This window comes from Sorex fumeus, unplaced genomic scaffold (genome assembly GCF_029834395.1).
Source record: "Sorex fumeus unplaced genomic scaffold, SorFum_2.1 ptg000009l, whole genome shotgun sequence".
In the NCBI taxonomy this organism is placed as follows: domain Eukaryota; kingdom Metazoa; phylum Chordata; class Mammalia; order Eulipotyphla; family Soricidae; genus Sorex; species Sorex fumeus.
The window spans coordinates 31,457,127-31,481,711 of NW_026606066.1; the positions used below are offsets into that span (position 1 = coordinate 31,457,127).

The 24,585-nt window shown below is 41.5% G+C and overlaps 1 protein-coding gene and 1 non-coding gene across 15 annotated transcripts in view; one reads left to right on the top strand and one right to left on the bottom strand.

The window, feature by feature from the left end:
* OSBPL6 (oxysterol binding protein like 6) overlaps positions 1–24,585 on the top strand; it is a 241,267-nt gene that overhangs the window by 205,375 nt on the left and 11,307 nt on the right. For all 14 annotated transcript variants that reach the window (XM_056110115.1, XM_056110113.1, XM_056110116.1 and 11 more), the window contains 6 exons: positions 4,908–5,015; positions 7,238–7,375; positions 21,033–21,120; positions 21,599–21,852; positions 23,193–23,330; positions 23,728–23,791. In XM_056110115.1, the coding sequence (XP_055966090.1) occupies positions 4,908–5,015; positions 7,238–7,375; positions 21,033–21,120; positions 21,599–21,852; positions 23,193–23,330; positions 23,728–23,791 (790 nt within the window). The remainder of the gene's footprint in view (positions 1–4,907; positions 5,016–7,237; positions 7,376–21,032; positions 21,121–21,598; positions 21,853–23,192; positions 23,331–23,727; positions 23,792–24,585) is intronic.
* LOC130019882 (U6 spliceosomal RNA) lies at positions 7,826–7,927 on the bottom strand. The gene has a single exon (XR_008791935.1). It is a non-coding gene; the product is annotated as a U6 spliceosomal RNA (small nuclear RNA).

The window sequence follows — 24,585 nt, forward strand, 5'->3', positions numbered from 1 at the left end:
CCTGCTACAGCTTATTATATACCCAAAATAAATATGCTTTGGGATATGAGTTCCAAGTGTATTTTTTTTGTTCCAGAATTTGTTTTTGATATCTGGCCAAGTTTTTTTCTGTATGAAAATATTTTTTAGACTCTTTCACATCAGTTTTTAGCTAGCCAGTAAGTGAAATTGATGTCACTTTGGATGTATTTTGACAGCTTTTGTTAAAACCTGTAAAGAAATTTTATCCTTTGATCATTTAGCCCATGATTGGTATGTTTAATTTAAGAAAGTAACGCTGAATGTAGGAAACCATGAAGCTCATGAATGCTCGTGGCATATTACATTTTTTAGTAAAAATTAAAGAAGAAAAGTTGCCAATAATTGCTTAATTCTAACTTCAGCCATCACGATTATATTTGTGAAAGTTTGCAACATAAAATAAATCTTTATATGCAAAGAAGTGGCAGCCACAGAATGTAAAGTTTGTTCCTAGTAATAAGGAAAATATAAATAGCTGACAATAAGGCCCTTGAGAGAGTGAAGAGAAATATGACAAGCTAGGGCTAGAGAGATAGTACATGAGTTAAGGCACTTGCATAGCCTTGATACCCACCTTCAGCCTCAACACTGGTTCTATCCCTGGCACCATATATGGTCCCCCAGAGCTGTCAGAAGTCACTTCTGAGCACAGAGCTAGGGATAGCCTCTGAGCCCTACTGCTGTGAATCCTCCCCAAAAGAAAAGAAATATGCCAACCTACCAACAATTGGTCTGTTGTATAAGATATGATATTTTAAGTATTTTCTACTTTTCTTTTCATTTTCCACACAGACTCCGTATTTATTTTTTAATTAAAAAGATGATTTTTAGATGATATCCAGGATTTGGTTTTTTCATTCTTTCAGAACCAAATTTAAGTCTTTGATGATTGTATTTTGTTAAGATTTAGATCTTTCAACCCTCAGGCTTCCTACCACGTTTCTCTCCCAGAATGCACAGCTTCTTTTGGTCTTATCCAATCTCAGATAACTTTTCTCACCCATTGTCTACCAGGATGGATGCACTTAGTAGCCTAGAAAGCGGGGACTTGGGTGATAAACTGAGGTGCAAATCTTCAAGATGGTGACTTCTTTCATGGATTGGGTGGGAATGATTTGTTTCTTGGATATAGTAGAGTGGCAAACGTGGGGATGGGAGACATTGGGGAAACAAACATATTGTGCGGAACCTGTAATTTAATTCAAACTCACTAACAAAAACAAGTAGTGTGAGGGCCAGAGAGATCTCCAGGAGGTGGAGCTCATGTTTTGCTTACAGGAAGCCTGGGCTTGATCACAGGTACGGTTTAGTTCCCTGAGCATGCCTGCAGTGAGCACCCCCAGGAGTAATCCCCAAGCACTGAGCCAGGTGCAACACCTCCTCCCCCAACAGCACAGAGGTGTCTCAAAAATAAAAAATAAATAAATAAAAGGATCTCAATAGCAGGTAGTGATAACAAATCCAAAGCCTGCCTGGTGAAGAATCTCAGACCTGTTCCGGAGATTCAAGATGCTTCCATCCTGTTAATCCTTTGCCAGATAGAGCCAATAAAAAGGCCTGTGAGAGAGTGATGTTTCTGTCGAGTCTCCATAGCTTTTCTTACTCATTCGCTCGCATGAGCTACAGGTACTCTGCCTCCTTTTTCCTTGCTCTGCCACTATGCATCCCATAGGTGGTTTCTGCCAGCATCTGGGATCTTCTGTGTTAATTCTCCAAATTGTGTCAATTCACTCAAAACACCAGTACTCTTCAATACTCTCAAGGCTTCCATAATATCATTACAGAGAAAATAGCTGAGCTTCCAGGAAGGCAGTAATAAATGTGGTCCTGAACCACTAGCTGAGAGCATGACACTGCAAACAGAGCTCACAGCTCTTGGTTGTAGGCAACTTCCGAACCAGTCAGTGGTGTATGATCAAGGCAAAAGGAGGAGCCACCTGGGTTAGAGGCACAGGAAGTGGCTGCTGCATGCTCAGCTGTCTGCTTCCACTCCTACTAATGTCTCACCAGACTTGGGACTGTGTTTCCATGCTATTTGTGCTATGTAAATGTTTTTCTACCACTACATATATATTTTCAATCGAATTACTTGTCTTAAACAGTAGCTCATTCCCTATTGATCTCAGTGGCTAGAGGTTACTTTGTGTGCCTTCAGACATGTATAGGCAGGATGACATGAGAGCTTATGTGAACATTTAATTTTTCTTTAAATCCCCAGAGCAAAGCATAGTACAACATTTCTTCTAAATATCAAACCTGTGTTTCAGACTTGTACCCTAAGGATAGCCATTATTTATCCTTACCCTTGAGGTTTGTGGGATTGCTTTGTTAACTCTGTTCTCATGACAACAGAAGGTGCAGTCAATTTTTGTTTTAAGGTTTTTTGGGGGGTGAAAGGAGGCCACCCCCAGTGATACTCAAGGACTTCTCCAAGCTCCATGCTTGGGGGACCAGATGGTAGTGATGCTGGAAGATGAATCTCCCACATGCAAAACATGTGGAGTAGCTTGTTGGGTTCTCTCCCTGTCATGGTGTGGTCAATTCAGAGAAGCCATCAGGTCGACTATGATTCTATAGTTTAAACCATCAAACAACCTACCACAAATGAAATAACCTACCGCACATAAAGGTCTTCCATTTCCATGACATCAGAATATAGCTGGTCCCACACATTTCAGGGACAACTTTAAATATGCTTGGAGGCAGGAAATGAGAGAACAAGTAAGCATCTGTGTAATAGTCACCAAGGAAAGAATGAAGGTTTTTGTTTTGTTTTGTTTTTCAAGTGCTAAGTTGAGATTTTTGCTCCAGGAGGAATAACAATGAACACATTTGCAGAACATAATCATATTATGATTCTTCCTTTGAAGCCAAAGTTTTTTCTCTTAGAAAGTAATCACCCCACCTCTTTTAAAACTGCCTTCTCCTCAGAGAGTTGGATACATTTCTTCATAGTCATGGAGGTAATGACTCTCTGTATCCACCTTTAATTCCAACCCTTGTCAGCCCATCAGAATAAGTGGGTAATGTTTTATGATTATCTCATAAACCAGCTGTAAAGACTTTAAGTTTGGGGAAGAGGAAGGTATGCCTGGATCAAACCCAGGCCTCACACATACCAGTCAAGTGTTCTACCATAGAAACACATCCTCTGGCCCCTCTTAAAGACTATAAATCAAACCAAAAGCTGCAAGAGGAATATTTTTCCACAGAAAGCAGAAGCTAAGTTGAACGGAGTAAATGTATGGGGGAAAAGAGAGGAAGCTGATCCATTCTCCGTACTCAGGGACCATGCCTGCTCTTGCAAGTGTCAACTTTAGATACTTAGCCATTTTTCTAGGGTGTAAAACTTACCATTTAATGCTATCGTTGCTTTGCTGTCTTCTTTGACTCCTTGTGCAGGAAGCCGGATGCCCATTCTCGGGGCACAGGTCCTCAGTCCTGAACTCTGAGCAGTTATCTCCCACTATCAATACAGCTACCTCAGTCTCGTGATTGCTGATTTTCATGGGGATTAAAGAGCTGTGCAGATATTCACTGGGCTTGTCCTCACAAGGTCTATCACTTAAGACTTGATATAATTCCAATGAGCCCAATGAGCTACATCTTTCTTATGGAGGTGGGACTCACACATCAGTGTAATGCCTGTACTTTTGTTCTCAGGACCCCGGTAGGGATACCATCTTTTTTTTTTCTTTTTCTTTTTGAGTCACATCCGGGGTTACTCCTGGCTCTGCACTCAGTAATTGTTCCTGGCGGTGCTCGGGGACCATCTGGGAATCAAACCCGGGTTGGCTGCATGCAAGGCAAACGCCCTACCCACTGTGCTGTCACTCCAGCCCCAGGGATATCAAAGCTCTTCTTTTACCACGTGTGCTAAAGCTGTGCTATAACAGGTGAAATTTTACTCTCTCAGACTTGGATATATTGGACATAATATGATGATAATAATAATTCATTTTCTTTTACTTCTTACATTTTCTTGTTGTTATGGAGATCACATCTGCAGTGCCTTAAAGCCACCAAGAGCCACACCAGGTGGTATGCAGGGTTTGGTTTCGGGGGTATGGGCATGGGGATTGTGAGGGAAGCATATGGTGCCAGGGTTCAAGTCCAAGGCTTTGCACATGCAAATTCTTTTTGAAGTCTTTATTAATTACTTAAGGCACCTTTGGTCTGCATTTTACTTAGTTCTGCTCAGCAGTACTAAAGCTGTAGCTCAGGCTTGCCTTTTATGTGGGAATGCCTGTATTAGGTCCTGACACCATACACACACACATACACACACACACACACACACACACACACAAATTCTGCACTGTCATGGGTATTAATTACATTTTAACCATGTAATTAATTTGGAAAATTAAAATGCAGCTTTTCCTATAAGCAGGTTAAAGTACACTTCTATAAAATATATTACTTATAAATAATGAAATCACTTATTTTATTCATTCCCAAATAACCAGCAAGAAAACTTAATGTATTTGAAATGATTCCCAAACTTTAGAAACTGGGACAACAATAACAAAAAGCATTGATAGTTTTGATACCAGACCCTAGAAAATAATATATATGTGGTGGTAGACTGGGCTTGGATGCAGTGGGCCAGCTCTAAGGAAGAGAAAAATCCATGAATCTTTTTCTGTGAAGTCCCTGAGCTCTTTCAACCTACTTACTAACCTACTAAATGGTTGTCTTTGATTACAAAAATGAACACCTTAATTCTGATCCATTTATTTTCTTACCAGTGTGAGCTGGCTTGTGATGACTTCAGAAGTTACATTGAGAACACCCTTGGTTGTCTAAATTGTACCAGTGTGCTTGTTCTATTTTATGTTTGCTTAATAATTCCAAATTACATGTGTGGTTTTTGTTCTTTTAAGGCACTTAACCAGAATGCTGAACTAAGGAGTCGGTTGAACAGAATACATTCAGAATCTATTATTTGTGATCAGGTTGTCAGTGTAAATATTATTCCTAGCCCTGATGAGGTAAGACTCACTTTTTAATAGATGTAGAGTACTTATTTCATAATATTTAAGTTTACAGCATATTTTCGTTTATTTTTATAACCCTTTTATTTTATAGTTTGATATTTTATTTTTAGGTGGTTCTTTCACTATTAGTAAGATTACTTGGTATGTATTTGATTACTTGGTATGTATTTATTTTTTTGAGACAAATTTATATCTGATAGTTCAGTGACTTTGAAAGTATGTCCATGAATTACATATTATTTATTCTTGGTTATTGGTGTCAATTGTTTTTTTCTATGTTCTCTCCATGCCAGATGTTTAGTTTATTTATATATATTTTAGCTTGTGAATTTCTGCATCTATCTCATTTGAAAATACTCATTGCCATCACATATTGGAAGAAATTTTTTTTTCTTTTTGCTTTTTGTGTCACACCCGGCGATGCACAGGGTTTACTCCTGGCTCTGCACTCAGGAATTACTCCTGACAGTGCTCAGGGGACCATATGGGATGCTGGGAATTGAACCTGGGTCAGCTGCATGCAGGACAAACACTCTACCCACTGTGCTATTACTCCAACTCCCTTGGAAGAAAATTTTTAGTTGAGATGGAGCTAAATCTTTTATCATGGCTTTTAAAACCCTGTTCAATAAGAATAATCATCTGAGATTGCTAAAATAATAGTAGTGGTGCTGCTACAACTCTATTATTAGTGATAATAATAATTAATAGCTAACACGTGTCAAGTGAATGATTACCACATGCTACCATTTGATTCAGTGACATTAAAGTAGATACTGTCGTTGCTCCATTTTTCAGAAGAATTCTTAATAAAATGGTGAGATTATTAGACAATGTCCAGTACTGGGACAAGATTTAATGTAATTCTTCTTACAACCATTTTTTATAGTATTATAACCATGGGAATTTATACTGTTCAATACTACTAGTGCTTTATGTCCAGTGATACAGTTAATAAGGTTATATCTTTAACTAATAGTTAGGTCATATATGCACCAAAAACATTTATTTTACCATATGTACATATGCAAAGTTTCCACCATCTAACTGCTTAGAAATATCACCCTAGACAGCTTCTCTTTAAGTTGCCTACCCAAAGTCCATTCACTCAATGGATTCCAGAATTCCTAATTATACTTAATACCTGCCCATTTGCTCAGAATTTGGAAGTATTTATTAAACTTTGTCATTCAATAAAGTTCAATGGTATTGAGTCTTTTTATCAATCTGACATGTATACTAGAACATGCATATTACAATTATATAATGATGTTCTCTTATAATTCACTGTTAAAACTTAAATAGCCTCCTTTTAAACAACATTTAGTACTAAAGCTATAATATTAAATAAAGTTCAAAATTCCAGTCATGTTTCATTACTTATTTTGTATCAAATTAGAAGATGAATTTCATATATTCTACGTAGATTGTTTTATTATAAAATCTCTAATAATTTCTACAAATATTTCTTGATGTTGTACTTAAATCTGGTTCAAATATGATTAGTAATGAGAGACCTAAGCTTGTGAGAATGAACTTATCTCCACATTTCATTCATGGTATTGACAGAGGCACAACTTGTTAAATTACACTCAATAAAAGTTGAACAGATTGAAAATCAGGGCATAGTCCCAGTACTTTTCAGCTATGCCATCTGGACTTTCTAGATGTCTTGGAAGAAAACTTTGACCAGGGTCATCAGATGCTGCTGAGTTACGCATGAAAATTACTTTTGTTACCACTCAACATATGATATGAATTTTTCTGTGCTCAGAAATTTTTTGTTTTTCTTTTAATTTGGGCTTCACCTGGTTATATTCAGAGCTTGGTCCTGTCTCTGTGCTCAGGGATCACTCCTGGCAGAACTCAGGGGTCTTTATGATCTAACCCAGGTTGCCCTCATGCAAGGCAGGTATCTCTCTAGTCCATGATGTGAATTTCTTGAAAAAAACTGGCTAGCACATCATGATGAAATTTTAATGAATAGTTTTTTTTTTCTTTTTGAGTCACACCGGGTGATGCACAAGGGTTACTTCTAGTTCATGCACTCAAGAATTACTTATGGCGGTGCTCAGGGTTCCATATGGGATGCTGGGAATCAAACCCGGGTTGGCCACATGCAAGGCAAACGTCCTACCTGCTGTGTTATCACTCCAGCCCCCTGAATAGCTATACTTGCCAAAAAAAATTGCATCATATGCTTTTTTCCTCTGTAGGCTGGCGAGCAAATTCATGTCAGTCTCCCTCTGTCACAGCAAGTAGCCAATGAGAGTCGCCTCTCCATGTCAGAATCTGTCTCTGAGTTCTTCGATGCCCAAGAGGTGCTCCTCTCTGCAAGCTCATCAGAAAATGAGGTAAGGTTCTCAGTGTGTCAACCTGAGCTGCTTTTGATTGTGACTAAAAGTTAAATAGTGACTGTGAATCTTATTATAGTAAGATGTCCAGAAGTAGTAAAGCCAAAAGTACATAAATTTTAGTTCTCTTTGACTAAATACAACACACTAGGCAACAATATTGATGGGGGAGACTTTTTTGTAACTTCCTCATGTTCCATATTTCAGTATAACATGGGAACAGTGGCAAATATTGTAGTTAAGGCATTTGAAGACCTCAGCACTGTATATGGTTAATTGAGCACAGAGCCAGGAGTGATCCAATAGCACCTCCAGGTGTGACCCAAATTCCCTCCCCACCAAAAAAAGTTTAATAGCAGTTCTTTGAGAGACTAGCTGATAAATATTGAAAGAATGGGAGAATTAAAAAGTCACCATCTTTGCCAGAGACTTGACTTTGAACTTATAAGGATAATATTAGGCTGTATCTTTGATTGCGTGTCATCCTTGCGCAGGGGCCATGCTAATCTTCTCTGTATCGTTCCAATTTTAGTATATGTGCTGCCGAAGCGCTGGAGCAATAGCACAGCGGTAGGGCGTTTGCCTTGCACGCAGCCAACATGGCCGACTCGAGTTCAATTCTTCCGCCCCCCTCGGAGAGCCTGGCAAGCTACCCATGATGTATTTGATATGCCAAACACAGTAACAACAAAAGTCTCCAATGGAGACTTTACTGGGCCTGCTTGAGCAAATCGATGAACAACGGGAGGACAGTGACAGTAACATCTTTGGTTAATTTGGGTTTGGAGAGATTACTACTGGCTACCATAAAATAACTCCATTGTTTGTCTCCCCTCCTTTTTCCATTTGTTTGTTTTTGCTGTGGGGGCGGGGAGTGTGTGGAGACCAAACTTGGTACTTAGGGGCTACTCTCTGCTCTGTGCTCTGTGGTCCTTGCTGTCATTGCCTGAGGAACCATGTGCTAGAGATTGAATATGGACCTCCCAGCTCTTTGAGGTATCTCTCCAGCCCCAAGTTCCTCCCCTTTTAATTGATTAGTCATTTATCTTTATCATATAATATTACAAACTTTCAGGGGTATAGTTTGATAATTCTGTATTTAGGACTAACTGAACCCACCAACAAATAGACTCCTCTACCCATTCCTTCCCTCTTCTCCCTTTCTCTCTTTCCCTTCAGTGGCTACCACAGTTCTGAGTCCAGGAGTTAATTTGTTGGGTTTTCTCAGTTTGTTTGACGTAGTTACTTATATTCCATTTATGTCTGGCAATTAAATACTCTCTTAGATTGTTGTTAATTTGCCTAAGTCTTGGCAGGGTTAGAAATACAAGACTTCTTGCTTGGTCAAGTGGTAGAAATGAATTTTTGCTGAAATTTAGTAAAATGTGCTTTATTTACATTTTGGTGCATGGGAGAAGCAACCAAAGCTCTTTCCCACATAGCTGATGAGAAATTTTGCCTCTTGAGATTGCAAACCTGTGCCACATTTTTGTGAAATGAAAATTTTTGACGAGTGTTATTTCCATATGCTTAGAGATTAGACTGGAAGGAAGCAGCCTGACAATTAGTAGTAGTTTTTTTCAGTGTTTGGAATTATGAATGGTTTTTCTGGAATGATAGCACAGCGGTAGGGTGTTTGCCTTGCCTCAGCCAGCTTGGCCGAGCCAGGTTCGATTCCTTCGCCCCTCTCGGAGAGCCCGGCAAGCTACTGAGAGTATCTCACCTGCCCGGCAAAGCCTGGCAAGCTACCTGTGACATATTCAATATGCCAAACACAGTAACAGCAAGTCTCAAAAAAATGGAGACATTACTGGGCCTGCTCGAGCAAATCGATAAACAATGGGAGGACAGTGTTTAGAAAGAAAAATAAGTGTGAAAGAGAAATGTAAAATGCATGCATTTTGCTTTCATAAGGGAGAAAAGTAAACCAGAAATCTCATCTCCATGAATGAGTTTTACCTCACCAAGCTGGGTGCACCTTGGTGAGGTAACACCAACTGCACATTAACTGATGGCTACAGTCACACATTAACTGATGCTCTGACTCTCATTCACTCACAGGAGAACTCATTTCATTATTTATAATGGTAATTGATGTTACCAGATGGACAAAATAATCATACTTGCTGATGATTTTCTCTTTCCCTGTGGGCAGATATGTGTGGGAAGCCTAATTCTAGATAGAAGGTTGTTAGATGAGCCAAGAATGGGAACAGTGAGTTAAGTGAATAATTTAAGGCCAGGAGCCCCAGGGTGTCATAATTTCAATATTGTGTCTCTGCTGCCTTCAGAAGGATATTCTGCCACATGCAAGGAAGTTTTGTATCTTTTGTTCTCTGCACCCCCCAGGAGCCACTACGAAGTAGACATGCTGCCAGCAATTTCTTTTCTGACTCTTCCTTTCCTGAAGTTCCATTACTGACCAGTCCTTTGTCCTTGTTAAATTAGTGTATGGTCAAATTTGACTATACATTTTCTGAGCTCTGACACAAAATCTGATGACTTTATCTCTCAGAGTACAACTTCAAACCCTCTAAGATCTTGGGGAGTTGCCCACTGGGTGCCCAGGTGCCACAGAACAGAAATGTAAAGGTAGCATCATTGACTGTATGGATCCCAGAAAGATGGTCTTTTTCTCCATCATATCCTCTGGTAAATTGGTGGCAAGAAGAGGGACACAGAAGTCCAGGTAACAAGTGCCCTTTAAGGCACTGATAAGTTTATTAGACTTATCAATACAAGTATCTGTAAGGCAGGTGGATATTCTATGGGCTCAAGGAGAGAGAAAGTGCATGCATAACAGGTTCTCCCCAAGTTGGAGTCTTATCTGAATCAGAATGAGGTGCCAGTGGGTCCACGTGGAGTGATGGGTCATGTCCCTGCCTGTGGCTGTTCTGATACCCTACTCCTCCTCCCCCATGCTCACACCTCTCCCACTTCTCCTGCTTTTCACTCAAGTAAATAATTGTCAGACAAATCCACAAGGGACTGTGATCTTATTCAGAGACCCTGTAGGTGTGGTTAGAATTTCAAAGATAGCCATGATTCTGTTGATACAATTTTTCCCCAATTTTATTTGTATATAGTTGTTCACAATAATTTATTACATTCAATATTCAACACCAATCTCACCATCATAACACCTTCTCACCATCATTATTTTGAATTTTCCCACCACCACCAAAGTCCTTGGTAGTTTATTTTGTATGGCTTGTTGTGAATGGAGTGTTAAAAATGTTCCAAAAAAGTTACCTTTGAGAAAAATGTATGAAGATTGTTGTATCTCACCCTAGAGCCATTAAGCCCTTGTATAAGAGATTACTAACATGTTGTTACATGTTGAGCCTTGTGTGCTAATATTTATTTTTTAATTGAGATCAATAACCTTCTACCTCATCCTCATTAAATGTGTCATGCTAATCTTGGTACATCAGTTGAGTCGAGTATAAAATTTTGTGCAGCCGCAAACACAGCCACACGCTCCAGGCATTCTAAAATTTTTAATAGGGAGATGACTTTGGGATCAACTGGAGAAGACTTTGGGATCTGAAAGCATCTCTGCAGCGTGTTGCTCTCTTCCAATATTTATTTGTGAGTCTCTGGATCATGGCCATTAATAAGCTTATATGGCACCGAAGGCAGTTCATGAACATGGCTACCAGGCTTCGGGAAGGACAGGGAAATGGGGGAAGGTCGTCCATTCTTAGCTCCATGAAAGCCTGGATATTTTGGTCACAAAAGCTGCATACCTGAGTTTTTCAGCATAGTCATTATCGTGTGAGGAGCTCATCCTGAGCCTGTGGAGATCGGCCGAGATTATGGCGGCGATTGGGTTTTGGAGGTTTTGGCTACCTGAGCTCTATTGGGGCTGGTACTGGGGTCCTCCAGGTGCCCCGGAAATGATGTTCAGCCTGGTGCAGCATCTGGAGACATTTCTGCCTGTTGACCTACTTTTAATTAATTTTATTTTAATTTATTTTAATAAGATATCATGAGTTATAGTAGTATTAATATTAAAAATGTTCCAGGTGTATGATGTCATTGTATCATGTATCTACCATCAGAATCCCAGGACTCCTCATCCACTGTTCCTTATGGTTCACCCCTCCCCCATTTCTGTTGCAGAATCTTGAAGTTTATTTCAATTGCTCTTTTTTTTGATGGGGGAGGTTCACACCTGGCAATGCATAGGGGTTATTCCTGGCTCTGCACTTAGAAATTACTCCTGGCTCAGGGGACCATATGGTATGCTGGGAATAGAACCCTGGTGCGGCCGAGTGCTAGGCCAACTCCCTACTCACCTTGCTATCACTCCAGCCCCTTTTTTTGGAGGGGGGAAGGTTCAATTACTCTTTCTCTATTCCCTTTCTTTCTTTATGCCTCACATCTGAGTGATGGTCATACTTCACTAGATCCAATAGTACAATAATAAGTGGCACAAGATTTAGAAAGAGGCTTGAACCCAAGATTTTATCAAGCAGTTGCAACACTGAGACCACGTCATGGTGCCTTAATAGAGCAGTCTAGCATTGGGGAGCACTTCTGTAGCATCTGGGGCTCTAGGAGCACTGAGTCAACCTTCCGTTTTATGGTAGTGGGTATATTATCGTCTGCAAGCTTCCCTAGAGGTTCTGATTGGCTTATTGAAAAGAGTATCTGGAAAAAGAATAAAAAGACTGAGAAGGTTATTTCCTGAAACTCACCCTCTTCTCTGAAAGTGTCTCTAAGGGGAGGCAACCTCACCCACCCTCATGAATTCCTTCATATTCTTTCTGGGCTCCCCAAAGTCTTTCCCCCCACCGCTGCCCTTCTGTTGTTGGCATTGTCGTCCTTGTGATGTCAGGGCCAGCAGGGACACTGGGATCACAGTGGCTTATGTGGGGCAGGCTGGGGATCCAGTTTGTACCCTCATGCTTGCAGGGAGGGCACTCGGCTCCTGAACCACATCCCTCATCTCATCTCATCCTGCAACACCTCTCAGCATAAGCTGAGGCATGTGCAGATAGAGATCTGCAGTGAAGATGGTGACACTCTCAGGAGGAAGAAGTTTAGAAGACGCTGTGTGGCAGTGCTCACCTTGATAACTCTTCTCACTCTTGATCTATGGCTTAATGGATCTTGCCAAACCTTATCTGGAGTTCTGCACAGGAAAACAGCTGCCATAGTTCACAGCATCAATTCTGAAAATATATCTCAGACATTCCCACAGCTAGAAGGTCCTGTGTGCTCTGGAGTGCATAGACGAGCTTCTCCAACCTAATTGCCACTGGAAAGAAGACCCTTCCCTGCAATTCTTCCCTCCTCCTCTTCCCTTCTATTAGCATATAGGAAGAAATACCCCGCAAAGTCCTGGCCACCAAATGTTCTCACAAAAGTCCACCTGACTCTTACTCGTGAGCAACATCTAGAGGAAATCACAGAAACCTTGACAAAGGGTGATCTCAGAGTCTACTCCCGTTCCTTTGGCATCTCATGGGCAGGGGACTAACCTTTGTCTTAATGTTATAAGGAAAGTCTGATGAGCACTGCTGTCATTGGTGTAAAGAAACCAAGAATTTTATTTATACACTTCTGTGAACTTCTCTGAAGTGTATAGAACTAACTGGACTTTCTGGACTAACTCTATCTGGAAACATCTAGGGAAGAATTGGAAGAGGCATCTGCTCCCCTCTCTGCCTCCACACCCCGTGTGGCTATGAGGGCTGTGACTTGCAGTCACACATCTGCAAGTGAGATCCCCTTGTCCTAATTTTGAATATGCTTTCATCAGCTGCTTTTAGTTATAGACATTTTAAAAACAGATTTTTATCTAAATGATGATTTTTATCAAAGTATGATTGATTTCTACCTGTTAAACATTTTACAAGGATACTAAACTAGAAAACATTCTGGCAAACTAGTGAACCCTGGTAAGCATGGTTAATTTGGGAACAAATGGCACTAAATCCAAATTGTTTACAGAATGTCTTTGCCAAGTTGCATCTGTGCCAGAGATTTCCTGTTTCTGACTAGAAAGACCAATGTGCAAGTAACAATCCAGCTTTTCACATGTCAGTTTTTAGAAGTATAAGGGGGCAGCTTGAAGGCAGGGGATTGTGGATGGTTCTAGTTGTCATACTGAATGTCCAATGATTGCTTTGAAGACAGTTGCTTACCTTCTCATTAGCTATCCCAGAACAGTATCCTTATTCATGTGGCTTTGCAGTTTAAAGGCAGGAAAGTTCCAGAAACTTGAAGGGGAAAGTTCTGGAATATTGATGAGCAAGTGGAATTGAATTTTTTCCACAGTTTTACTATCTTAATGAAATGAGATTATTCAGTGATTATGTTCAATTCTTTTTTAATTAACAAATTCCATTAAAACTGAGACAATAATAGATATTGTTTATGAACAAAAGCCAAGTGTGACAAATAAGCTATGGCTTAGTGAAAGAATAGGTCTGCAGAGAGAGAGAGAGAGAGAGAGAGAGAGAGAGAGAGAGAGAAAGAGTCAATTCAGAATTGCATAATACCTGAGAGATGCTGCCTCCTCAGGCTCCATGGGACACCATCCTCCCCAACAGTCCTCACAGTTCAAAAAGGAGCCAGTCAATAAACTCCTTACACAGAAACACACACACACACACACACACAACCCCACAAATGTGCCCATACTTCTTTTTTTGTTTATTTTGGAGCCATACTCAGTGGTGCCCAGGGGTTACTCCTGGTGGTGCTCCATGACCATATGGGATGCTAGGGATAGGGATCAAACATGGTTCAGGCCTGTGCAAGACAAGTGCCCTTCCCACTGTACTATCACTGAAGCCCAGTGTGCTCTTCCTCTTTATTACTTGTCTCAGAACTTCTGTAGTCATCATCACATCAGTTCCTGGGTTTTTTTTTTTTAATTTTTATTAGTGAGACACCATGAGGTACAGTTGTAGACTTACAAATTTTTGTGATGAGCTTCAATTATACAATGATCAAGTACCCATACCATGACCAGTGCCTACTCTCCACCACCACGGATCCCAGTATCCCTCCCATCCCCCATCCCCCACCGTCCCACCCTGCCTCTGTGGCAGGGCATTCCCTTTTGTTTTCTCTCTCTCCTTTTGGGTGTTGTGGTTTGCAAAAGAGGCATTGAGTGGCAATCATGTTCGGTCTATAGTCTACTTTCAGCATGCTTCTCCCATCCTGGGAGGATCCTCCCAACACCCTTTATTTGGTGCTCCCTTCTCTATCTGAGCTCCCTTTCTCCCTAGCATGTGTGGCTGGCCTCCAAGCCATGGAGCAAACCTCCTGGTACTAATCTCCGCCACTCTTGGGTGTTAGTCTCCTATTTTGTTACTTTATGTTCTCTCTGTGACTTCTATTGCTCAAACTCCTACTTTTGAGAACTGGAAAGATCACGCCAAGGTTCAGAGCAGTTTTTGTATGCTGGAGTCCCTGATTCTATGCCCAGCACCACATGGATCCCAACCACTGCCAGAAGTTACCCCAAGCACTAAACTGGGAGTAACTTCTGAGCACAACTGGATGTGGCTGCAACATAAAAACAAAAAAAATTCTTCCATCTTTCACCGCCTTCCTCCCACTATTCCAGCTCAGTCCCAGTGCTCTGTCATCTGTCTCCTTAATGGGTTTTTCTGCCTCCTTTCTTATTCCCTCGAATCCATTTTCCCATAAAGAGCGTGATTCGTCTTTCTGGAGAGCAGGTCTGCCCCTGCTCTTGTTCTCCATGTCTGAGGGTCATTAACATCCTTTTCAGCCCTTTAAAAGCCCCTCACCACCTCCCTCTCAGCTGCAGCTCTTACTGCCTTTAGTAGGCTCCTTGGAGCCTAAGGCTGAGTTCTTAGAGTTGCAATTGTGCTAAAGACACCCCGCGCCCCCCCCACCCCCCCCCCCCCGTTTCATGACTGAAACACAGACAGGAACTCGCTCCTTCAATCCATGCTTGAAAGACCCAGGCCCACAGGCCGCATCCCTCTTCCTTGTGTCCTGTGCCATGCCAGTTTCTCATAAAATACTGGTTGTGCTTGAAACTTCTTTGTCATCACACTCAGTCTGAGTTCCTGATGAGGAGAGACTGGGAAGTAAAGCCACACAATAGATTCCAGAACAGTCTCAGCGACACGCTGCCTCTTTTTTTTTTTTTTAATTTTATTGAATCAATGTGAGATAGTTACAAGCTTTCATGTTTGGGTTACAATCACACAATGTTCAAACACCCATCCCTCCACCAGTGCACATTCCCCACCACCAATATCCCCAGTATACCCCCCCCTTCCCCACCCTCCCCCTGCCTCCATGGCAGACAATATTCCCCATACTCTCTCTCTACTTTTGAGAATTATGGTTTGCAATACAGACCTTGAGAGGTTATCGTGTTTGGTCCATTATCTACTTTCGGCACACATCTCCCATCCTGACTGGTTCCTCCAGCCATCATTTTCTTAGTGATCCCTTCTCTATTCCAGCTGCCTTCTCCTGTTTGTCACGCTGCCTCTTGGCAGAGTTGGCATAGTCAGGCTGAGCCTCTTGGTTTTCTGGTTGATGAGACCTTCCAGCAGCTCCTCAGATCTGTAGCTGCAGGCTTGGTGAGCTGGCTGGGAAGTCCCTGTGGGGAGTGAGTCTCAGCAGCACCTGCAGGGGAAGCACAAGCTGCCGGCCTTGCGTTTCCACTCCTGAAGGAGATTGGCTCCAGCGCTGACTCTGTACCAGGCTCGAGCACTTCTGCCAGAGACCCACAGGCTCGAAGCCTCACTGGCCACCCCCGTCTCCTGTCGGTCACCTTTAGGAAGCCTGTTAGCTGTCCAGCTGCTGTTATACAGTGACCCACTCATCTCTTACAGTCTTCTTCCTGCCTTGCTGCTTCCTTAATGCTTTTCATTTGCTAACAAAACATGCATATCATATATTTCCTGTCCCATAGACTGCAAGTTCCTGGAAGCCTCAGATATCACTGGGACCCTAGCACTAGAGAAGTTCTGGTGAGCCCAGAGCCAGTCCTCAGTCCCTGCTGCCTGAAGGAAGGAAGGAATGTTTGCAATCCCGTTACACGGGATGAGTCTGAGAGACAGCAGGACATGCAGTATCTTACACTATCATTTTCCACAACAGAGAAAAGCTTTGAGTGATACCTTTTAGTGCCTTTAATTAGCATTCATTTAAAAAGTGCTCTCCTTGGCTTGGGGACGATCTGTAGCTAGGTACCTGCCTTGCAGCTATGGGACTTGTGCTCCATGCCTCACAATGCCTTACAGGCATCACGGCTCATGCCAGAGGAGCTGTTTGATGAGCCCTGATGGCACCAAAAAGCCTGGCACGCACCAAATGTGGGTGAGCACTAGACCAGAGGAGTGTGATCCCAGCCCATCATCACAACCACAGCACAGAAGGGAAAGAGAACAAAAAAAGTGTTTCAACAGGGCCAGAAAGACAGTATGACAGGTAAAGCACTTGCCTTGCCTTTAACACAGTCTCTGCCGTGACCCCCACCAGGAGTGATCTCTGAGCACAGTTTCCTGAGCATGGCTAGCTGTGCTCCACAAAACAAAAAAGGGGGAAAAATATTTTAATGAATTCTCCTCTTGATCCTGCAGTGAACCAGTTTCTCTAATTTTAAATTTGTTTCTGCAACACTGCAGACCTGGTCTCGTTTTAGAGGGGAAAAAAAAATTCCCAACTCTTTTGATTCCCTAACATTTAAAGGAATGTTTGGCTCAGGACTTAGTGATCGTGGTGGAGAAAATAGCATGTGTTAGCTTTGTTCATTATAATACTGCAGAGCCTTCCTTCGGATACAGGATAACATGAGTGGAGCATGGTCAGACTGCTCAGTCTCAGCTCTTGCCCACACAAACGAGGATATGGATCTTACCCAGAGCCTCCAGCATTGTTAAATTCCTTCACAGGCTACAGTGACTGTGTACATCGACATAGATATCGGATCATCCTGTTGCCTGTGGAGCTATTGGAAATTGAAGAAAATAAACTTCCTCATTGTTTTGTGGGATAAACATCATCCTACTTTATTTCCTTTATTATTCAAAGAGTAAACAATTTGGATTGGGTTTGGACAGGGATATCTTTTCCTTTAACAGTTAGTTTGTGTATGATTGGCTTTTCTTCTTTTCTTCAAAGAAATCAAGTGGAAACATTTAAATTACTCTCTTTTTCTATCAAGCTTAAGAAGGTAGTTTTCCTGAACCTGGTGGTGTACACTTCAATCTACAGAAACTGGAAACCAGTTACAGTGGGAAAATAGGAATCAGAAAAAGACTTTTTTCTCCATTGCCAGCATTTTTGATATGCTCGTGAAAACTCCTGGGATTCATTGTACATGCAACCGTCTGTCCCGCATGTGAGCCTCCATATGACCCAGGACCTCTCCTGAACGCCAGTTTGCAGAGTGTCAGCCGTAAAAGCCAGAAACCTTAAAGGCAAAGACTGATCATTTTTATGACATTGAAAATTTAAACTTTCCCGTGTCAAAAAAGCACAAATCATGATGAAAATTAAATTGCAAACTGAAAAAGCATGCAGCCTATCCAACACATTGAACATTGTGTATAAAATTAGAAATTTCCCAAAAGATGAGATCAAACTTTAATAAAAATTATTTTCTGTTTAGTTAGTGACCCTCGGGGGAAAAAATCAATAACACCCACATGTGGTACTTCCCCACACATGCATGTGCAAAGATGGGTGTTCTCATTTACTACTGGAGAGAATAAGCTAGTACATATAGTCATTGAGGAGAGCAATCTGGCAACATTTGACTAAAAGCCCAAAGTAAGCACTTTGACCCAACCACTTCATTTCTAGGATTAAGTGTTAATGAAATTACCAGATAAATTCATGGAAATGTACTTAAAAAACTGAGTTCATCCAAGTATTGTCAATAGTAATAAATAGTTAGAAACCATTTGAATTCTGCTTAAATTCCCTATTTTACTAATGTATGGTAAAACTTATTACCATTCCAAGATAGAAATGGCAGTGCAGTCAGAACACAATAAAGCAATATGTAAAGTGATCTTTTTTTCCCTCCAGAATCTAAAAATATATATATCACTGTCTTTACAGGCACTTTGAAATGAGAGTAATACCCACCAAATGTTAAAAGTGATTTCCTTTAGAGGACAGGGTTACGGATGATTTTTCAAGGTTACCTCTTCACTCTCATTAATTTTTAACTTTTTATGATAGGAATGTTTTGGATTTTTGGTTTAGAAAAAAAAATACAGTACTATTTCCTTTTGCGGGGAGAAGGTGGGGATGCGGGGGTTTAGGTTACACTCTGAGCTGTTCGGTGGCTATTCCTGGATTGGTGCTGGGGGGGGTGGCATATGTTGTGCCAGGGATGGAAAGAGGTTGGCAGCATGCAAGGAAGTGCCCTACCACCTGCACTGTCTCTCTTGTCCCTCTATTTTCATTGCAATGAAAATGAATAGATATCAGCAACCTTCTTACCTGCAGTAGAGATGCTGTTTCTCCTGTTCTCTGAACAGCGATCTTGAACTCCTCTTGCTATATGTCGTCTCTTGATTTCATACTGCTGCTAATTTGTTTTATTTTAGTTTCATTTTTTTCTCATGCCAAGAGTGGCTGAATTCTTGATTTTCTCCTGTCCCTAAATTTCCTTCCCCCACTCTCAGTAAGGTGCCAGATTTTATCCATTGTACTTCAGACCAGACTCTCAACTATTTCTTTACAACCATTTTTGGGTAGGGGTGGGCTCCGAGATGGTGATCAGGAAAGGCCCCGGATTTCTCAGCTAACCATGCTACTGGGTGGTTAGCTCTAAGTGTCTTCATTCCTGTCCTGTCTTTCCAACCCCTGCCTCCAAATTCTTAATATGTCAGTATTTCTTACTCAGGTGTAAGTAATGTGGGATAACACTGGTTTGTCCTTTCTGCCTTGCCACAGGGAGCTTAAGTTTATTGGGTTACTCCCATCACAGTGTTCCCATTCCTCTTTGTTTACTTGTAACTTCTTTCTTTGTGCTCTGTTGACTTGTAAATATTGTTTTTTCTCTTCTCCTTAAGTCCTTTGCATAGTTAATTCAGAGCAGTGTCCTTTTTGAATGGACACAGGAAGACAGTTAATGCTATGCTTTTGTAACTTGGGAATTAATTGACTCCAGATAATATTATCTCTGGACATCTGTTCTCTCTACCTAAGCCTCAGTTTCCCTTACTTCCTAGCACCCCAAAAGCAGGGTCCCAACAAGGGACTGGATGGACCTAGGGCAAGCAGTGAGCTTCCCTGGCATCAAAATGGACCTGGCATGATCATAAACAAATTCTGTCATGATCCAAAAAAGTAGTAACTAGATTCGGACCCTGCTAGGGTTAGGAATGATTAATCCATCTTGAGCACTATAGTCTGAGATCTATAGTGAGATGTCCCCAGGAGAGCTACCCTACAAGCTCAATGTGTCTCTTACTGTGTCCATACAAAATAACTAATATTAAGAAGTAGAATTAAGATGTTCATTAAGATGTTAATTAAATTATTGGACTAAGGAGAGGAGAAACACCCCTAGGCAGTATTTCCACCCTTGAGCCTGATGGGTGATCAGGAAGGGCCTTTGATATGTTGACTTGGCTACTCCCAAAGCGGGAAGTTGGAGAGAGACTAGTGAGAGAGCAGGGCAGCAAGATGGAGCGAGGAGAGACTAGCAAGGGAAACAGAGGGAGAAGAATGTAGGGGAGGGATGCAGGAGCAGGCACGTGGAGAGAGAGACTGGGCTGCGAGACGGAGAGTGGAGAGATGAGCAGGAGAGATAGGAGGAGACAGGAATGAGGGGCAGCATGAGACTAGAATGGGGAGCTTAGTGAGACTGGAACAGGCGCATGGGGAGAATGGAATAAGCAGCATCTGATCAACCAGCCAGCTTGGCCCTCGCTTCCTCTTTAGTCCACCCATGGCATGGGCTGCCCCGGATAGGGGAGCGGCCCGAGTCCACCAAACCCAGGTGGCAAAAGAGAGAGCCACAGGGCTCCCTAGCCTCCCAGAAATTATACAGCCCTGTTATCTGAGGGGAAGTGGCCAGGTAACTTCTGGAAAACTAGATATGACTACCATTATCCCCATGCCTTTAATAACTCCTAAGATTAGAGTGAACTTTTTATGTTGATCTGAAAAGTCCTTTGCCATCAAACCATCTTCATTCTCTTCCCACTTTCTTCACATTCACTCAACTTCTTAGCATTTCTAGAGTAAATATTACCTCAGCCTTTGCACTGGTTCACTTTTTCCTGTGTCTCTTCCCTCCTAACACCTGCTTTCTCCTTCAATCAGCTCCTATCCCCCTCTACCACCCTTCCCCGGGGCAGTTCCTCCAATCTCCTCTAGAGGAAGGCATAGTGCCTCCTTTGGGCACGTTTTTACTGTGCTGTACTGAAGCATTTCTGGTCTTATATTGACTTCCCTCAGCTTCTACACACCGAAGAAGACAGGAAGTTCTCGACAAGGCTGCATTCTAACCCTCCTAATGTCTGACTCATGGAAAGCTCACAACTGTTGATTACACATTTTCCAACAACATTTTCTTTTGGTACTTCTCATTTGGGCAATATCTTGCTTTGTTTTTAGTTATTTGATTTTTCTGAATTTTCAAGATTGATCAAGAATAATGATTCTTCCCATGTTCATCCTTTCCTAGGCTTCAGATGATGAGTCTTACATCAGTGATGTTAGTGATAATATATCTGAAGATAATACCAGTGTTGCAGATAACATTTCTCGGCAAAGTATGTATCATTTGAGCTTCTGAGTTGTTCTGTCTACATGCCAAATTACAAATTTGAGTATAAAATGACCCCCCTAACTGATACTTTTTAGTTGATTGTTTCATAAATTTTATCTTTCTATAATCAGCATATTAAAGTGGTTGAAAACCTGTTAGTTGCTAGACAGGCAAAGAGTTTTGTTTCTCCAAACAAAAGTTTGAATCCTTCTTATTAAATATATTTACTATTTTAACATGGCTTGTCTTGAATATTACCTCAGTTTAACACCTCATTTAACAAAACTTTATAGTAATAATTTTTGCATTTTTTGGCAACCTTGTCTGGAAATAATTTCGTTCACTCTGAAGTGAATATACTGATGGCTTGAGAGATGTTTCACCATTGAATTATCTGAAAGTGTTATTTTCCTCTTGGATTTTATGATGTCAGATGAGCCAAGTGTCTTTTGCTCTGATTCGTGTCCCTCTCCTTCTTTCAGTCCTGAATGGAGAGCTCACTGGAGGCGCCTTCCGGAACGGACGTCGAACATGCCTGCCCGCCCCCTGTCCTGACACCAGTAACATTAACCTGTGGAACATCTTGAGGAACAACATCGGCAAAGATCTGTCCAAAGTGTCCATGCCAGTGGAGCTAAATGAGCCACTCAACACTCTGCAGCATCTCTGTGAGGAAATCGAGTACAGCGAGCTTCTGGACAAAGCTTCAGAAACTGATGACCCCTATGAACGTATGGTAATACATGGTGGGATATGTGAGCCCGAGGCCTGGGCTGCGCCAGAATACATCATCATGGCATATTTGGCTTTCACCCGGCATTCTCACTGGATAGGAAAGAGAGGAATAAGCCCATCTGCATTACTTAGATGAGGCCAAAAATTCCAGATTCCTTTGGCACAGGACTTCTTAAACTCTTTCCCATTCATTGGTGCTGAGAGATAGTCTAGTGAGTAGGGTGCTTGCCTTGCATGTGTTCAATCCAGATTTGATTTCCTGCAACCCATATGGTCCCTGGAGCACTGCCAGGAGCGATTCCTGAATGCAGAGCCAGGAATAACTCCTGAGCATCTCCTGCTGCCCCCCCCCCCCACACACACACAATCCCAACTCTTCCATTGCAACCCCTTTTTGCCCAAGAAGTTTTAAAGTGACCCCAGATCTATAAAATAGGTATGCATATCAAGCATGTATTGATAATAAGTCATACATTTTTAGTGTGACTGAGACTTCACCCAGGTGGGCCAGGTTATCCCAGCACCTGAGGGCCTGAGCAGCACTGCCCTGTTAGCCTGGGTTGGCTGAAAATTGTTGATGGAGTCCCAGGACCACCTGGGAACCACTTGGGAGCACCACACACACACACAGACACACACACTCTCTCTCTCTCTCTGTCTCTGTCTCTCTCTCTCTCTCTCAACACACATATACATAAGAAGTAAAGTAATTATAACTTCATTTTTAAACAAATTTTTTGCACCCTCCCACTCATTGTCATGATCCCAAATGGTGGCAACTTCTGAAGACTATTAAGCCAGGACCTAGTCCAGAGAGTTTCTAAAATTAGGACAGACATATCTCTGCTCTTTACATGTTTAAAGTATCCTGGCTTCATCCATCAGCTAATACCAAAAGGGCCCAGGTGGTCAGGCAGGTGGGTCTGAGAAAGTAGTTTCCTGCTGGTGCTTGGCCCCAGCCCCTCCCTCCTCCTAACTGAAGAAACTTAACCTGCTCTCTGAGCACTGCCCCGCACCCATCCCACCCAGCCTTCCAGCACCCAGAATTCACTTGCACTCAAGCATAACCTAGAAACACAGAACCTTGAACTTTTTGATTCTCAGGAAATCCTGTGGTCAAATGAATGGAGAATTTCTAATCCCCAGTTGCCTGCTGGTTCCCATGTAAGGAATTTTATCCCATTTTCTTTTTTTCCTGTGAGCTTATGAAAAAAAATCTATGCAAATAAAAATTCTGATGCCATTATATTGACAGGGGTTGGGTAATTTGAAAGAATAAAGGACAAACAGATCTGAAAGTGTCTCTCCTACATTATTTTTCTTTCTTAAATGTTTTAACAGGTTCTTATTGCTGCATTTGCGGTTTCAGGATACTGCTCCACCTATTTCAGAGCAGGAAGCAAGCCATTCAACCCTGTCCTCGGGGAGACTTATGAGTGCATTAGAGAGGACAAGGGATTCCGATTTTTCTCAGAACAGGTAAGTTTCTCTAGATTGACTGAGATTTCACATAGGTCTGAGGGCAGTTTGATAATAAAAACAGTTTTTGCATGTAACACAAATATCAACTAGAGGTGGATTATGGTACCAGTTACCAGAAACTCTCCTAGCTTACCTATATAATTTTCTCTAAATCTGCATGAATGCACTCACACACACACACACACACACACACACACACACACACACACACGCATAGATTCTTCCAAGTTAAAGGTTCCATAACTGACATATACTTGTTTAGGGAATAATTCATTAAGAGAGATGTATGAATGAATGGTTTTTAGTTGGGGGTAGCCAATGTATGGTATAAAATTATTGTTTATATGAAAATTAGAACACATATCACTGTCTTTTTTTTTGTTTTAATCACCAGGTTAGCCATCATCCACCCATTTCTGCCTGTCACTGTGAATCCAAGAATTTTGTGTTTTGGCAAGGTTTGTATTTCAATTACAACTTAAGAATTCAATTAGTCGGCCTATGAAAAAGTTTCCAGATTCCAAAGATATATTGTTTTTAGTTTCCATTTATGCCTTTAGAACTTGGAGAGTGTTGGTATTTGTTATGAAGTTCAGTTGGAGAAGTTAGATTTTCTGGTGTGAAAATGAAATCATGCCACTCAGGAGATGTGATAATTTATGGAGCAGGACAGCTCCAAGCTGACAATGCCAGCTTGGTCTGTCTTTACCTGGTTGCACCTTGCTCTCTGCATGTGTAAGGTGGAGAAGCTTTGGTTCTTGAGGGCACATACAAAGACCTCTGACTTCTCTGTGGTCACAGAGTATTTGGATAAACAAACATTGCAGATTTCTGGTCTCAGTTTAGAGTTTGTACTGAAGTCTCTGCTGACTCAGTCGTTGTTTGTTATCTCAATATTACAAACATGCCTAATAGAAAAAGTTTCCTGAGTCCTGAAGAAAGAACAAAAAATACGTAGTTGTCCATGGAACCATTAAGTACAAATAGCTCCTACTGCTTTCTTTCAAAAGTTGCCTCACTGCTGACAGGGTGACTCTCAAATGTACTTCCTCCATCTAGAAATACACAACATGGCACTGCACTGTTACTGTAACTTCACAATAAAAAAAACTCTCATCTTTTGGTCATCAGAAATTTGGGAAAGGCAGTCCTAAGCTCTTTTAACTTGTCAGGATATGGCTAGAGAATTTATCATGGAATCCCAGGTAAACCTGAACCTTTACAAGTAACATAAAGTCCCTGCAGTGCTGGA